General features: G+C 37.3%; 1 protein-coding gene across 7 annotated transcripts in view; it reads right to left on the reverse strand.

The window, feature by feature from the left end:
* The window catches only part of Grik1 (glutamate ionotropic receptor kainate type subunit 1), a 353,747-nt gene that overhangs the window by 5,308 nt on the left and 330,169 nt on the right, over positions 1–18,270 (reverse strand). For 4 of the 7 annotated variants that reach the window (XM_090348515.1, XM_090348492.1, XM_090348500.1 and 1 more), the window contains 2 exons: positions 17,660–17,885; positions 12,298–12,548 (listed from right to left, as the gene is read on the reverse strand). In XM_090348515.1, coding sequence (XP_090204641.1) covers positions 12,298–12,548; positions 17,660–17,885 — 477 coding nt within the window. Of the gene's footprint in view, positions 1–10,416; positions 10,982–12,297; positions 12,549–17,659; positions 17,886–18,270 lie in introns of those variants that run through there. The other 3 variants (XM_090348527.1, XM_090348507.1, XM_090348538.1) reach the window with 2 other exon arrangements.

Below are 18,270 nucleotides of genomic sequence, written 5' to 3' on the forward strand. Positions count from 1 at the left end.
CTTTTGAAAGGAAAGTGATTTGCTTGATCTTACAGAATGGAGTGCCTCTTCTTTATTTCTGTGTTTCAAGTATGTCCTTCGTGAGTCTCCAGTTTTCTGCTTTTGTCTTCTATCAGTTTCCTTTGTCATTCCCTTCCTGTCCTCCTCATTATAATTGTTCACTTCATGTTACTCCTTTAGGATTAACCCCAAGTATTTGATTTCCTGCTGCTAGTGTGAGCTTGAATTTAAATAATATCATCTCCCCTTATACCTTTACCCTATTGTATTAATAACATTCTTCTTTGTTTTGTTTGCATGGTATGCTGCTTCAGAAGAAATGGTCCAGGGTAAGAGGTGATTTCTGTATTAAAATCTGATTTGAATTTGTACAAACAACTGGCTTATCTAAAATTGGCTTCATCTGATGGCCAGCCTGGCATTAGATTGTGAATGTCAGATGGACTGTCCATTGTAAACTTGGAATTTATGCATCTAGCTCTTTACTTCATTTGGACATTTAAGTGAGCATTTTGGCAATCTCCTTTTTATTTTTTGTGGTCATGGGGCTTGAACTGTGGGCCTGGGCACTGTCCCTAAGCTCTTCAACTTAAGGCTACTGCCCTACCCCCTACTCTTGAACCAAGCCCCACTTCCTGTTTTCTGAGGTTAATCAGAGATAAGAGTCTCAGATCCTTTTATGCCAGGGCTGGCTTTGAACCTTGATCCTCAGATCTCAGCCTCCTGAGTAGCTAAGATTACAAGTGGAAGTCATAGCACCAGCTGGCAATCTCCTTTGCTATTGCATCATCAATAATTTTTTGTCTTCCAACAAATTATTGTTCAGGATCTCTAGCCTAGCTAATAACATAATGTACATATTACATTTTGCATAGTTTTCTACTTTAAAATTTTTAGGTATCTTATTCTAAGACACTTGAAGTGCTCTATGACATTGTTGAATACATTTTTACATTAAATATGAAGGAAAGAAATAGTGGTGATATTGTTATTTTACATACGTTATATAAATATTATGTAAATTATATTGTATATAAATTAAAATTCCCATTTTATGTATTGAGCTGTTAAGTATGTTTTAGAAGATTCATCTAGCACATTTAGGGAAAAGCAAAATATGAAGAAAATAGATTTCTAAGGAAATAATGGAGTTATTATTTATCATTATTAGTATTATTTTTGTAATTTTCTTAGGTTTTCTTAACTTGGTCAAATTATTCCTGCAGTTCCATAGAATCAGTGCTGGTCCTGGGCACTGTAGCTGAGCCTTTTTTTGCTCTAGCACTCTACCATTTGAGCCACAGCTCCAATTCTGGCTTTCTTGTGCTTAATTGGAGAGAAGAGTCTCATAGACTTTTCTGCAGAGGCTGGCTTTGAAACTTGATCCTCAGATCTCATCCTTCTAAGTAGCTAGGATTACAGGCATGAGCCACCACCATCAATGTTTATTTGTTTTGTTTACTTTTATCTTTTTCTTTTTTTTTTTTGGTCTGGTCATGGGGCTTATCCTCTGAGCCTGGGAGCTGTTCCTGAGCTTTTCAGCTCAAGGCTACAGCCCTACCCCTTGAACCACAACTCTACTTCTGGTTTTCTAGTAATTAATTGGACATGAGTCTCACAACTTTAGTGCCCAGGCTGACTTTGAACCTTGATCGCTCAAGACTAGTGCTCTGTCATTTGAGCCGTATCACTGTTTTAGGCTTTTCTTTTTCTGCCTAATCGTGAATAAGAGTCCAATCTGTCGACTTAGGCTGGCTTTGAACCTAGATCCTCAGACCTCAGTTTCCTGTTTAGCTAGGGTTTTAGTCTTGAGCACTTGCACCAGGCTTATTTGTTCTTCTTTTTTTTCCTACTCTTTAGCCAGTCTTAGAGGTGGCTTTTTAAGGAGTAGGAATAGAAGAATTCTTGTGCCTAACAAGTAGTGAGGGAGCTGGTTCTCATCTCCATACTGAAAATCATTGCATGGAGAAAAGTCAGACACTGAAATGCAATTTTGTAGCATGGCTATGAATCCTTATCCCTGCTTCTTTGCCCAGCTACTTCCCTGTGCACCCTTGAAGCTTTGAACAAGCTCCACATTGCTGTCCCTCCTGAAAGCCCTTCATGGACCCTCGAGTGTGGAGTCCACTCATCCACTCCCCTAGCCCTTTAACACAATGCCTTTCCTTGTTCTCCTATTTCATCTGTGCTCCACTGCAGGTACCTACTCTTGTCATATCCTCAATTTAAATTTTCTTGTCTGCGTGAATGCATTCTATAGCATTTCTTATTTTCTTACCTAGACCATTAAATATCTCCTTGGTATTCACAGAATTACCTATTGACCTGGAATGCACAAAGATCTTCTTTCTGACTTCTCTTTATTTGAAGTTTTTAGTTATAAAATTCATTTTTCCTCATTATCATAAATACACTGTGGAATGACATATATAATTCACAAGGATTTTAATTTGGGGGAGGGAGGTCATGGGACTTAAACTCTGGGCCTGGGCATTGTCTTTAGCTCAAGGCTACTGCCCTACCTCTTGAGCCACAGTGTTACTTCTGGGTTTGTGGTGATTAATTAGAGATAAGAATCTCATGGGCTTTATAGTGCCTGTTCTGGCTTTGAACTGCGATCCTCAGATCTCAACCTCCTGAGTAGCTAGGATTACAGATGTGAGCCACTGCGTCTGGCTAAGGATTTTACTTTTTAAAGACTTCTGTTCCACAGAGTGACTATCTAGGGTCATGCATCCTATACTTGCAGTGGTCTAGGGAGGCTAAGTTCAACTCTATCCTAAGGAATGATTTCACAGCCTTTGGTAAGTGAGGCTAACACAGAGGCAATGAAACATTCTGACATCACTTCAGGAGCTTCCTTTTAAATCTTATGCACCCTTGTATTTTTTGGCCCCTCTACATTTAAAGCTGTAGCAAGAGCTTTATATGCATTGAACTCAGGGAAAGGATGCTATACAGAGGATGGGGGGAAGAGTCAAATTTAGAGCTTTGAGCTCTTGGATAGACTTTCGTGGATCTATAAAAGGTACAGTGGTCTTTGAACATATTAATTACAACAGCTTGATGTTTGAAAAAAGGAAAAATCTATGCTCTAAATTGTAAAAGCAGGACATTTAGTATCTAACATACAGTAATCCAGCAGATAGAACGAAAGATGGGATATGAAGATGGCTCAGTTTATATCTGATCTCAAGGAGAAAGGTTCAAACAAGTGAAGGAGAGTGTGTGACCTAGATTTTGTGAGTACCTGAGAAGGGAACCAGTCACATCTGCACTTTGTACCTGCCCATGTCGGATTCCCACAGACTAGAAGAAACAGTGTGTGAGAATGTGGCACTGCAGGCACCCTTTCTGTCTTAGGCTCTCAGAGTAAGCATTCACTTGACTGGGAACACAGCTTTCAGACGTGGCATCAAGACAAGTCAAATTTGTTCCTGATTCCTTCAATGACCTCTGAAGGGTACTGCAGGGCAGTTAAGAGCCTTCTTTTCCAAAGAAAGAATGAAAGAACAGTGGAGGGTATAAAGAGACAGATGCAGTAAGAGAGCACAGAGATGTTTTCACAGTGAAGTTTAGCTTCAGTTGGATCTTGTATATCCAGAGGTAAAGGATGTGGTATACACTGCAGTCTAAACGACCTGTACTACCTTTCTTCTTTCTTGAGTCATTTTCAGAAGTTATTTACTACACATTGTTTCTTGGCCTTCTAGCATCTCACATCTGAGATGGTACTATGGCAGCTGGCGTACTCTTCCCTCATAGAAAGTGCTTAGCCTTTTGTAGCCTCTCAGGCCGAGTTAGGCCCACAAAAACAAATTTCCAGGAGATTCTGTACATGCTCCATGTCCTATGAGGCAATTGGAGATGTGCAAAGTAAGTGTATGGTAGCTATTTAACTTCTGCTTTTTAGTAACAGAACTCAGCTTAGAGGTAGGTACCCATTTACTAGTGGATTACTTTGGTCTGAAATACGTTGGTTTCACTGATGTCTCAGCTATCACATCTACTGAGTTCTGGATAAGGCTTGGGCTCTACTTTTTCCCTTGAGATACGCATCGTCCTGCTAGAATCTCCATGTCAGATTGGTGCAGTGTTGATTCCATGGAACCTCATCTTTTCCTGTCTACTTGTTCTCTCATCCTTCCACAAAGGTTTGGATGGAAGGACCCAATGTTTTCAAAGCATTATCTGGTTTTCATAGACATACTACCTATGTGTTGTTACTTTTGTCATTCAAGAGACAGGAGGATGTGAGATTTCTCTACAAGTTGTACAACCTTCTGGATGTACCTTCTTGTTAAACCTGGAGAAGCCAATGGTATTTTCTAACCACCATTCTGTAGTTTTCCTTTCATGACTCTTTGTTTTCTAGTTAGTAAAAGACCTGGGGTCTGAGGCAGCAATAGAAAGTAGACCTGCCTCATCATCCTGTAACAGCAATCTCTGATTTCAAGCTCTTGCTAATTACAGATTATCTTTCTGAATTAGACCAACTAGAACAGTAAAACAGCTGAATCTTGTGATAAAAAGATACAGTCTTCCAGATTATGACCTCTGCTACATATCTGCAATGGCAACCCAAGATAGAAAAGCTCCGAGTGTGACTCATTTCTAGGTTGAGAGCAGTTTATATAGCAATCCTTGTGTTTGGTCTTGGGAATGGAGGGGGAAATAAATCAAAGGAAAATGAATATTTGCTGCCCTTTTTGCTTTGTATATCTCTTCAGCAGAAACACCTAAATTTCCCTTTTGGAATAGCATCTGAGTATTCTCTCCAGATCCATTTATTTTCCACTTTCTGAGTTGTACATAATCAGTTCTATAACTTCAAATAGCTTTCTACGTACATGTCTTTTTGTTGCTGTGTAAGTAGTCTTATAGAGTCATAGAAATTGAAAATGATACCAATTCTGTAATAATCAACATTTGTAATAATTTGTTTATGATTGAATGGGAATCATCTCATCTCTTGATATTGTATTGGTTGGTTGAGCTGCTTTTTTTTTTTGGTCTACATCTAGAGAAATTTTTCTACTTTGTAACACTGGCAGGAAAATACAATTTTCTTTATTGCAATAAAATGTAATGTGTTCAAGAGTGACACAGAGCCTATCCTAAGATATACATTAATAATTTTTTTCTAAAAAAACATTTGCAGCTTCTGTAATTTTATTTCCTTCTCATTTTCTATTAGATTTTGAAATGTGTTTGAAAAGAACCTCAACTGATGAGGAAACCAAGGTTATAGTGAGGAAAATAATTTTCTCAAACCTAGATAGCCATTTAAGAGGTAAGTAAGAAATTAGTTTTATTCCCAACTCTATGTCGGTAGGGTCACATGTATTTTTTTTTTTTTTTGGCCAGTCCTGGGCTCAGAGCCTGAGCACTGTCCTTGGACTTTCTCAAGGCTAGAGCTCTACCACTTGAGCCTCAGAACCTCTTCTGGTTTTTTTCTATTTATGTGATACTGAGAAATCGAACCCGCGGTCTTCGTGTATGCTAGGCAAGCACTCTACCACTAGGCCAAACTCCCGGCCCCTGTCACATGTATTTCAGAGTCAAGTTTCTAAAACAGCACCAAGTCGTACATTGGAGAAGTTATTTCTAAATGAATATTGTGGTTTTCTAGCCTTTTTTCCACAGAAGACCAGACCACAGAAGAAACGGAGTTGCAGTCACTGAGATGAGTGGGAAAAGGTTTTATATTTGGGTAGATTTTCTATGGCTAATAACTTCCTAGTTCTTATGGTTGATAATAACTAAAGGATCATGGAAGTCTTATGTTTATAAATTAAAATTTCTTTATACTTGAATATTTTGTCTGAACATGTCATTCAGTTGGAAAACTTGGTAGAAAGAAAATTTTAGTCAGAACGTTTTAAGTTACCAGGAGAAAAGAGAGCACTTTCACCCCATTCTTCAAGTATAGCTCCTTATTTTGTTTTCTATTGGAACAAGGATATGCATTGCTGTGTAATTCGGGCTGTTAGCTGTATTTAGGCTGATGGTAATATGGTTTAAATGCTGAAGTTTTGCCTTTGTGGTGTTGACTTCCTAATCTAAAGATGCCCTAGTATTTGCAAATAGAAATTCTTTGAAAAGTTAAGGAGAAATCTCATTCTCTGTGATACTGCTCTCAGCGGAGAGAAATTTGAAAGCAAAAATGATTTTACTATGCGTGTGCATCTGGACATAAAATTTCATAACTGTGAACAGCATAATGAGATGGCTCCTAAAGGCAAGTTAAAACTGCAGCATCAAGCAGGAATTTTTCACCATCTAAAAGAGTTAATTAATAATGCCATTTGGCACAGTCAGATATGCAGAAAATAGTAGGGGAAGAATGCTGCATTTTCCTTTCCCTTTTAAAGGTTTCACAGTTACAAGAATCAGACTTGTAGTGTAAAGGCCACAGGCTTAGAAATTACTTGGGCTTCATTGTAGAAGAGCCTTGTCACAGAAGGCTCATAGAAGAATAATAAAGTGCTACTCAAATGCAGTATGGTACCTGCAAATAATTTTCCTTCTATAAGGTTATTATACTATGATCCAGAAGTTTTTTCATAGTTCCTAGTTAGTTCCAATTTTGCTGGAAAAAGAAATTTAAAAATTGATTTTGTAATTTAAATCTAAAGCAAAATCAAATCTATAGCTTCATTCTTTCTTCCCTGTTTAGGTATGGACGGATTCACAAGGCAACAAATTAGATAATTTAATGTGACTTGTTGTTATCGATGCCTCTATTTTATCTGTTAATGCTTTCATGCTCTACTCCTGATCTTAACTAATTTTTTCCCCAGAGTATAATTCATAAACTTCCATCATTTTTTTTTGTCGGTGGTGGGGCTTGAACTCTGGACCTGGGTGTTGTCTCTGAGCTCTTCAGCTCAAGGCAACTGCCCTATCCCTGGAGCCACAGCCCCACTTGTGGTTTTCCAGTGGTTAATTGGAGATGAGTCTCATGGACTTTTTAGTGCCTGGGCTGGCTTTGAGCTACGGTCCTCAGATCTCAGCCTCCCAAGTAGCCAGGATTAAGGCAGGAGCTACCATAACTGGCTAAACATCTATCATTTTTCTAAAAGCTCTATCATTTTTATAAAAGTAGATAATTTGGCTGAAAATTTCTGGATTCAAACTAGCTTTAACATACATATCAATAACAGCTTTCAAGTAAAGCAACTATATTAGGACTTGGGAAAATAGAAGAGATGTTTTGAAAATTTTTCTAATGTCTATAGCTCATGACTCATGTGTATGACCTAATTTACAAGAGAATTGTTGAATTTAAGATTAAAAATTAAAACATATATATATATAACTAATTTTAAGTATTGACTTTCAGGTTTTATTACAAGTATGGATTTCTAGAGTATACGTATCAGCTAGACGATTCCTAGACTATCTCTAGAGACATATTAAGAGATAGAAACTTGAAAACTGCAAGCAACCTCCCCAGGCAATTCTGACTTACACTAAAGTCAAAGAAATATGATATGAAGAGAGCTTGTTCTAAATTTCACTGGAAATTCAGTGAATACTTGTAGGATTAATATAGAATGAACTGTTACTTACATGTTATCAAGAACTAGCTGCTTGAGTGTTATGACCAAAGGAGAAACAGTTATGTATAAAGAGAAAAGGAGAAACTGAAGAGGAAAAAGAATTCCTAAGGACAATGCACTGTTCACTTGGTAGTTTTGAATAAGACTTGTTATATGTCTCATGACTAAATATAAAGACCATTTGAATATCTGGAAATTTCTATCTTTTTTTTCTAGTCCTGGGGCTTGAACGCAGGGTCTGGCACTCTACCACTTGAGCCACAGCACCACTTTTGGCTTTCCGTGTATATGTGGTACCAAGGAATTGAACCCAGGGCTTTGTGCATACTAGTCAAGTACTCTATCACTAGGCTGTGCTCCCAGCTCTGCAAATTTGTATCTTGAGATATGTAATTTCTTCTTTATTTCTGTGTCTGAAGAGTCCTTTCAAAACTGCTGTATAGATGCATATATATGTATATATGATCTGTGTGTATATTATATAATAATGTATGTTATATATAACATACATATATAACTTATCTATATTACTTTTAGAGGAAATAATGTAATAATACTATGTAGTAAATAATATAATAATATGTAGCAATTATTTATTTAGTTTCAATTATACATACTAGATGATTGGTTCAGTACCTGGCTATTAATAGATCTGCTGCAGAGGTAAACACACAATGTTTCCTTTTAATTCTCATGGTAAATATTAAAATTGAATAGTTGTATTCTTTTGCTTAATGAGTAAGGAAAGTGAGGTTCAGAGAAGTAAACATTTTACTCCAAATAATGAATGATTTATTTGTTGTATAGTAATGTGAGCCACACACAGAGTAAGATATTTCGCATGTCATCAATGGGTGAGATACACCTTTTCTATACCATGATCTCTGGAGGGTCAGCTATGTAACATTAGTTCATTCAAATGCTCTAAGGAAAAAGGGTCTGTGATCTGAGAGCATAGGAAATGCTGAATGGTTTTCTACCTTGTTGGAAATCCCCAATCCATGACAACATATTGAACACTAGGAAATGAAAGTGAGTAAGGTGATATTTAATTTGATGCTTTCTGGGTCTTTAACTGTGAAACTCTTACTGGGAAATACCTTCCAATGGCACCTATTTTTTTTGAAAAAATGCTCTTTTATGTAGCTTCATCTTCTAGATATGATATTCTAGTGTTAGATATTAAGAAACAAAGTCTGAAATATTTAGTAACTTATCTGTAGTCATGACAGTTGTGGCTATACTTTTTCAGAAGTTTGACGAATTCCTGATTCTAATGTTTATGATTCTGGGTTATGGATCTAGATATCTGTTTCTCTGTAAGGAAAGCTGAAGCAAAATTCCTGGAAGGACCAGATGTAATGCTATATGGGATGGCATTTTTGAAAATCATGATAGTATATAAATAGCAGCATTAGGTTCTATACATCCAAAGGTAGTGAATAGATGTTAATTTTTGAAAGACATCATTTCTTTATCTAAATCTCTAGATTAAAAATTGAAAGAATGATTTCTGTTTACAGAAGGCAAGTCACTCCTGGGGCTTGAACTCAGGACCTGAACATTCTCCTTGGCCTTTCTCAAAGCTAGAGCTCTACCACAGCACCACTTCTGGCTTTTTCTACGTATGTGGTAGTGAGGAATCAAACCCCGGTCTTCATGCATGCTAGGCAAGCACTATACCACTAGGCCAAACTCCTGGCCCCAGAAGGCAAGTTTTGTTAGCAATTGTCTCCTCTTATTTTCTATGTTTTATTAAGCACCAGGAACTTCTTAGTCATATATTTGGTGGTACAGTGTATAGATTTTAGAAAATAAACTGAAGTAGTTTGTGGTTTCTATATACTGAAGCAATAAAATATGGTACTACAAATTACATTTTATTCCAACATCTAATTCTATTTGCGGTTAAAATATGAATTCTGACTCATAGACAAAAATACCACATTTCTTCTACTTCAATAATAGTAAATTTGTAGCAATGTAATTTATCAACATTTCCTTGAGTGTATTTATTTAAAGAAGACAAACAAGATTTAGAAGCAATCATAGTAAGAACCAAGTTTTCTGATTATGTTTTGCTGAAGAAAAATTGGCTTGGCCAGGTAATTCAAAACTGGGAATCACTTAAAGAGAAGCAAGAAAAAAAGCAATGTAACATGACCCCAGATGGCAAATCTCTACTTCAGTGGAGTGTATTTTCAAAGGTCACTTGATCGAGAGGTAATCCCATTATGGGTAACAGAGACTGGTTGATCCCACATGTGTTGGGAGTAAAAAGTCATCCTCAATTCCCCTGCTCACTATGAAAGGAAAACTAGCTGAAAGGGAGAAGCACACAGTCCTTGTCATAGCAAATTACATATGCAATTGGCTTTCTGTGTCACCGGGTTGAGTTAGTGTGGAAATTATTTACAGCACTTTGAATGTAGGTAGGAAATAAATCGACAGAGATCTGTAATGAATGCACATGGAAATTCTTTCCTCTAGTTTCTGCTCCTTTCCCTTCTCTCTAGCACATTTTGAATAAGTTAATAATGGTGATGAATCCAGAGAAATGAGTGTGCATGTGGCAATGCTCAGAAAAGATTGCTCTAAGAACAACCACTCTATCTTAGCTGAGTGGGAAAGAAATGAAATAACATCTCTTAGGAAGATATTTACCAATGCAAAAGAGTGAGGTTGAGTGAACAGTAAATAGGAGATGGTATGGATTAGTTCACACCTTAAGACACATCTCCAATTATCCACCAGAAAACTAAAGTGATGCTGTGGCTCAAAGTGACAGAGTGTGAGCTTTGAGCTGAAGAGCTCAGGGACAGAGCCCAGACCCTGAGTTCAAGCCCCATAACTGACCAAAACCAACCCAAACCAAACCAAAACAAAACAAAAAACCCATATGGGATAAGAAGAAGGAAAGAAAGAAGCACACAAAGATGCAAAGAAGACCAGAAAATTAGCATTTTTCTCTTTCTGATTTGCCTTGTTGAGAGTCCAAATCTCCTATTTCACAATTGGTCACTTTCAATAAATGAAGATAAAGCAAAGATGATCATTTTGTATAGATTGTTTCATGAATATACATGCAACCAAAAGTCTCTATAACCCTTAATACAACCCTTATACAACACACAGTTTGGGGTAGTGTACATGAGTTCACTAACATAAGTGGACAAAGAGTAAAGGCTTAGAAGATACAATCAAGGACACCAACTAGAAGAAGCAATTTCTATTGGGTGTGCCTTCCCTCCCACCCCCGAAACAGATTACACGGTATGGACTGAGAATTGCGTCTGGATCCCTTTCTCTTCTTGAATAAATTTGCCACATTCTAAATCCGTAGATAAAGTAGTTCCGGAAGTAGAGTTGGTTGGGTGAGTTTGTTTACACTGTAGTCCATAAAAGAAACAAAAAGCCTTGCATGCAAAAGAAATGGAAAAATATAGAAAAAATGAATAAATTAAAAACATGAATGCATGTTCAAATGAAAATTTTAAATCAAATGAAGCTGGCAATTATGAGAAGCACATTAAAGCATAATATATACAAGCTTTAATTTTTTTCAAATTAGTAGCATAAACAGGACAACTCAGGGCAAATTGAAAAGTTTGAACAAAGCAGATCAGTCCATTCTTCCTGTTAATTAAAGAGCATTTTCTACGATGAGCGCCAGAAAAAGTGTTCAATATCTTCACTATTGCTTTGCATTTTGGGGGTAGGTTTTCAGCACAGAATTTCGATATAATAAATCTCTCCCAGTTTTTGGTTGTGTAAAAGTCAGATTCTACTTTCAGAAAGTGGGTTTAATATGAAATTATTCATCATGACCAGCAATGCAATGTATGTGGCCCAGCACAAAAAGAAGCTGTGAGGCCACTTGTTAAGCCAATTGCTAAGAATGTCAAGGTAATGATAGCAAAACATTTATGTCTGTTGCTAATAGTGCATAGTATTGAAAATCTTGTACTATTTGAAGTTAAATGGGTAGTCTATAGTAGCTAGGGGCTTTGCATTTTATTTATGATTGGCAAGAAAGAAATTCGCTAAATTTCAATTATAATTTTCAGAAAAGTCTGAATTCCTATTGGGTATTCTTTTTACAATAAAGTAGGCAAAAAAGTAGCAAACTATTGAAATCATGTTATAATCCTAAATAGAAATGTGAAAAGTAAAAGTAGAAAAATAGATTTCCTGTTACTTAGTGTTATATTCTTGCCAAAAAGTGGATTGAACCAGCACTCTATAGGTCATACTATTATAGAAATAAACTCTCCATTTCAAAATACTCCATTTATGCTTTTCTATAAATTGTTTTGCATTAGTATTTGTGTTCACAATCTGCACTTAAAGACTAGAAACACTTTTTCCAAATCCCTTTTCTAATTTTGGATTTATGTCTTCCTTGCTCTTTCTAAAGTTTCTATCTTAAGAGCAAATAACTATTTGAGAAATTAACTGAGTTTGGGAATTTCTGCCCTGTCATTCCAAATAGTGCTAATTGGATTTAGTGTATAAAGCTCTTCCTTCTTCTCATTAATAAATGATGGAGCTTACAGTGCCAGCAGCACCTGCCAGGGATTCAATAACTCTTTGCTCTAACTCAAAAGTGGCTCTTTTGGGTATCTCATTCAATCCACTATTACCAAAGAAGAACAAGCATCCTTAAAATCCTCAAACTTAACATAGATAATTCAAATGAAAAACTCCCCGGTCTTAGTAAGAGGTAACTCACCTGTTCCATATCATTGCTCTTCCGTGATTTGTATATAAATTCTCCAATGGCTACAAATACAGAGAGGACCAGTCCAGCAGCCAGAACAATGAAAATGCCCCCAATATTTTCTACTCCCAGAGCACTGGCCTCTTTGCTCTCTTCTTCGGGGCAGCCATTTCCACGCCACCATTTCTCTTTCATCATATGCAGTTTCCCTTCTTCTTGGAGTTGGAGAATAGCAATTGTAATTTTATCCCGATAAGGTGAGCCTGCAAGTGGGGATGTTGGGAACAGTGGTCACCAAAAAAGTTTGGAGAAAACGTCAAGGAATTTGGCTTGTGAGTGGCAAACACTTCCTTTAGGGCTAGTGTGAAAAAAAAATCAGACTCACAAATTCATTAGGCAAGGTTAGGGATGTCCGCTCCAGAATAACTGGTTAGTGAATCGCTGACATGGTGACAGTCATTTTGGTCCATAAGTTACGCTCCTTCCAGATGAAGCTAGGAATTCTGTGACATGTTTATGTTTTGGGTGAGTTTTCTTTGTGATTTTTTTTTCACGTGTCATTTTTTTTTCTGTTTAGATTCCATTTCTTTCTAGCCTTTTGGTTCTTGCACCTGATGACTATGTCGGGCTATTTTATCTTTTTCTTAGGGAAGTAACTCAATGCATTTCCCAGTGTCTCTTTCTTTGTTGGTGGTGGTCATGGGGCTTTGAACTCTGGGCCTGGGCATTGTCCCTGAGCTCTTCAGCTCAAGGTTACTGCTCTACCTTGAGCCACAGTCTCACTTCCCATTTTCTCTTGGTTAATTGGAGATAGGAGTGTAACAGACTTTTTAGTGCCTCAGATCTCAGCCTCCTGAGTAGCTAGGATTACAGGCATGAACCACCGTGCCCGGCCCCAGTGTCTCCTATAGTTCAGTAAATCACACCACTGATTTCTAATCAATGAGAGCTAACATGAAATATGTTAGTTTTAGAATCATGTCATAAATCTTCGTAACAGGATCTTGTATTCTGTCTTGCAACGAATATGAACCAAGGAAGAAAAAGCTTTCAGGTCACCTGGCATGGTGGAGCCATAAAATAAAAGAAACTTGAGTCCTAAAGATGACTGAATAGAATAGAGCCTCTCTTTCAATTTGTATTGGATGATGAGAGGATCAAGTGATGAGCATCTACTCTGTATGCTACTGAAAAGAGGTAGATGTTGGATATACTGACAAGTATGCCAATCAAATATACTGAAGCTCAGGTTCTGAATTCTTCAAAGGCCTTTGTTGCTAATATTTGTGTTCTGCCTTTTGGCAATGATATTGAACTTTTAGGCATGTAAGAGTTAGAAGGTACCAAGGTACCAACCACTTGCAGACAGAGCTTCTCAAGATTGCATTCCTATAAACATCAATGCAAAGGAGGGACACAACAAGAGTCGTAAACTCATATTCTCCTTGGATGGTGCTGTCATTCCTTCTACTCAATAAGACTGTAGTAGATGCTGTCTCTCTCTGCTTATAAATTTAATGCCATTTTTTTTGGTCAGTTATGGGGGCTTTAATTCTGGGCCTGGGTACTGTCCCTGAGCTCTTCAGCAAAAGGCTAGCACTCTACTACTTGAGCCACCGTGCCACTTTTGGTTTTCTGGTGGTTAAATGGAGATAAGGGTCTCACAGACTTTTGTGCTTGGGCTGACTTTGAACCATGATCCTCAGATCACAGCCTCCTGAGTTGCTAGGATTACAGTTGTGAGCCACTGGTACCTGGCTTACTGCCATTATTAATGGAAGTAAATTTTAAAAAACTAGACATCTTAAGAAGTAACCCTATGAATCATATGGTTCACTTATACGAATGAAGAGATTTCCAGTTTGAAAGTATGATTGAATTCATTAGTGACTGGCAGAGCCAAGAATCCAACTTAAATCTCCTTACTCTTTCTTTCTCATTGTTATTTTCCCAACAGTGTTCCCATATCATTCCTCCCATGCCTTACATTCTGTGACATAGTTTAAAAAAATCTAAAGTTGGACATTTTGTCAATTCTTTCTTCCTAAGACTTAAAAAAAATGATTGTGTCACTTCAAGTCAAGGAAAGCAAAATGCTTTGGAGGAGATTATGGCTTATCAATGAAGAGGAGGACTTTTTAGTGAGAGAATAGGGTTTGAAAGTCAAATTAACATATATCATCTGTTTGCTTAAGTATCACCAGAATAATAGTTAGAGTCAAAATTAGTACCATTAACATAAACATAGTGTGTAAGTAACAGAATGACCCTGGAGTGCTTTGCTTTAAGGCACATGGAAGTGTCCTGAGTAATGTGAGAATGAGTCTTATGGCAGTGTAGGCTGTAATAATCATAGCAATATACACAGTGGGCATTCAATAAATGTTGACTGACTCTCTCCTTTGCCTTCAGGCTGCACAACACCTAAAACATTTCAGACAGATGGAAAGCCAATCTCTGCTTAAAGTTGGTCTCTAAGGAAGGTAATTTCCTGGCTCCTGGTAACCTGTTTAAACCCTAACTGCTCTCATTCTCTTAAAGTTTTATTTTAAATCCCTCAGGAGGCACATTTTCAGTGCCTCTGCCCTGAGAGTCTCAAAGAAGCAAATTTTGTATTGTGACTCCATCCAATCTTCTACTAAGAGAGAGGGAGTCTGGAGCTTCAGAGACTCGGAATAAGACTAGAACTTAAAATTTCTGCATATGCTTTACTGTAGTCTTTGTTACTGCTTAAATGGATTGAATGACATCAGAAGTGACTTAATCTAAGTCACTTGAAAGGAAATGTATATGCATACACACAGTTCTTCTTCCTGAATAGCAACTGATCTTTCTCAGAGTCAATTCATCATAGCAGAAACATCTCACAAATTTATCCAACAGCTGTATTCCCAGTAGATGTATTCTCTCTGAGATCTGCCATCTGTTCCAATTATTCCTTCATTGTTTTTTGTTTAGAAGCATGACAGGTTTATCACCACAATGAAAAATTCCTGGCATATCTTACTTTTTATCTAGGGACGGAGCAAGACTCTTTAACTTTAGATTTTGTGGGTGGTGTTGGCCAAAGAGAGACTGAAAGGGTACATTCAAATCTCTTTACGTTGATATTCATATATGTATGTTATCTATTTATCTATTATCTATCTGTCTATCAATGTATGTATGTGTGTAGGTATGCATCTGTCTGTCTGTCTGTCTGTCCATTTATCTGGTGATTCTCATCACAGAATCAGCCTTACGTGAAGGCAGACATTGGTTGCTCAGTGAGCTGTACTGATTAAGCAACACTCTTCACATATTGCAGAAGGAAGCTTACTGTTCCACTCCCTCAGACTTCCAACACTGTATTATCATTATAAGATTACAAATTTTATCTCTTTTATTCCATTATATATGAAGGAATACAAATTAAAGGTCTCAAGTGCAAGTGTTCACAGAAGAAGTGATACACATTATTATTTTCTGTTATTGTTACCAGAAAGAAAGAAGATGTGGGATCAAAGGGAAAAGGATAGGATAAGTTACAGATTTTTACCTTAAAATCAAGTCCCAAAATGATTCTATTAAGGATAACAGTAATAATAAAGTTAACTTCCCATAGCATATATTGTAATACCACAGAGATAGCAAGAAACCAGGTTTCGGTTGATTATTTATTCATGGTAAATATTGGTGATAGTTGATCTTTAATTGGTTAATTAGATTGGGTTAGTATAGAAGAATGTTAAGTTGAATAGAGGATCCACAGGTTTTTTTTATTGTTTTTTTTGTGGGGGGGTCATGGGCGCTGTCCCTGAGCTCTTCAGCTCAAGGTTACCACTGTACCCTTGAGCCACAACCCTGCTTCCCATTTTCTAGTGATTAACTGGAGATAAGAGTCTCTTGGCTTTGTATTGCCAGGGATGGCTTCGAACCTTTATCCTCAGATCTTAGCCTCCTGAGTAGCTAGGGTTACTGGTGTGTCACAGTGTGCCACCAAATTAAAAACATTAGAAATTTTTTCCTAAAATCTGGACTTGATGCTTTGGCCTGAAAAAATATAATATTTAACAAGCTTGTCCTCAAATTCTCATATGTGTATGATCATCATGTATAACTGAACAGAAAGGTTTTCTTTAGAGAATTCGGGCTTTTCAATGTCACTTCAACCAATTGCCATTTGTTATCATCACTCTCTACAAAAGCCTCAACCAATGAGTGTCACTCTGCTTGAGATGAACAGAGATCTTAAGATTTCAATTTCTGACTACCAAGCTGGATATTTCCTTACAGACAACAACTGAAACAAAATGCATATAAGTAAATCAAATCCACTTTAGATCTTTAATTATTTGCCTGGACTATAATTATTCTTCTCATTGGATTAGCCCAGTAGTTTGGATGACCCCTTGATTTCTTTCCAATTATCCAAGATTAACTTGAGAGGAGCAGATGACTTTCATAATAGAACTTTATTTCATATAATTTTCTATGAATTTGCAAGCAGTAGAGGCAGATTTCTTTATAAAGGATATCAGAAATTGCTCCTTAGAAATATTTTAGTCATGCCTATGTGATTATCAAGGAAAATGATATTGTTGTATAGATATAATCTAACTGGCAATGGTTTCCCGGGGAGGGCAGTAGTATAGAACCAAACAATCAATAGAAGTAGTTATTGTTTTTTGGTAGTTTCATTGACTAATCCTAACTTATTTCCTGAGCAAGTTTTAATTTATCCTTCAGATTTCCTTTGCCTTGATAAACAGTCTTGCTTCCCCATTTATTGATATAGAACACTATCTTTTTTTTTTTTTTTTTTTTTTTGCCAGTCCTGGGCTTGAGCTCAGGGCTTGAGCATTGTCCTTGGACTTTCTCAAGGCTAGCACTCTACCACTTGAGCCTCAGCAGCACTTCTGGCTTTTTGCTATGTATGTGGTACTGAGGAATTGAACCCGGGTCTTTGTGCATGCTAGGCAAGCACTCTACCACTAGGCCAAACTCCCGGCCAGAACACTATCCTTTTATATGCAGTATTAGTTTTCATCTAAAGATGTAAGAAATTAAAAAAAAACATTCCTTTATAATTTGAAGAAATTACTGAAAATCAGATATACAAGAATTGAAGAAGATAATACGAAGAGGCTTAATTGGGAAAATGTGTTCTTGAACGTATTTGCTTGGAGGCCAAATCGCCAAATCTATATGCTTTTGAATAGTGATAGTGTGGTAGAACATGGAAAAAGGAGGAGTTGAAGGTTCATTAGCTTAAAGATTTGGGAATTTTCAGTACACACCAGGCCTCCAATTGAAATGAGCATTTCTCTTACTAGGTGGTATAAAGCCGTGGCCCTGGCCAACTCAATCTTTGCTGTCACCTTGTTCCTCTTACCGATAGGCGTTCCCACTCCATAGCCTTTGGAGTCGATGAGACCCCCAATCTGAGTGAGGTTGCAGTTTCTCTGTGTCACATATTCAATACTGGTGGACTCCATCAGCAGAGCGTAGTCAGTGGTGAGCACCTTTTGAATTCCCTCATCGCTGTTTTTAACGAGAGCAGTTTGCTGTCTACTGCTCATGAATGCCCACATCTTCTCATATGTGGATATCTTCGATTTCTGCAGAGAAACAGAAGCACACCCCCACAGCAGAAGAGTGCTGACCAATGTTTGGCCTAAAGCTATTCGATATTCCAATAGCTCAAATTATACACAAATTCTTTCTCCACAGGTGGGAGAATGAGATGGATAGATTTAGGACTTCGATTGGTGGCTGAGAAGAGCCATTTCACAACAACAAAAAAAATCCCACAGAGGCCCTGGGGCATCTATGGAGAAAATGGAACCTTGCTAGATTGATGTAGAGACATTGGTTCAAGGTCCTTTCCTTGCTTTCAGTCAGGAAAGAGAAAACATTGGTATCAATAATAGCACTTGTTTAATGAACTGTGGGTGTGTCAGAGCAAGCCACGATGGCCCACTAAGGTGTTAGGGGTTACTCTCC

Source organism: Megascapheus bottae, chromosome 1 (assembly GCF_031878675.1).
Source record: "Megascapheus bottae isolate mThoBot1 chromosome 1, mThoBot2.hap1, whole genome shotgun sequence".
Taxonomy (NCBI): domain Eukaryota; kingdom Metazoa; phylum Chordata; class Mammalia; order Rodentia; family Geomyidae; genus Megascapheus; species Megascapheus bottae.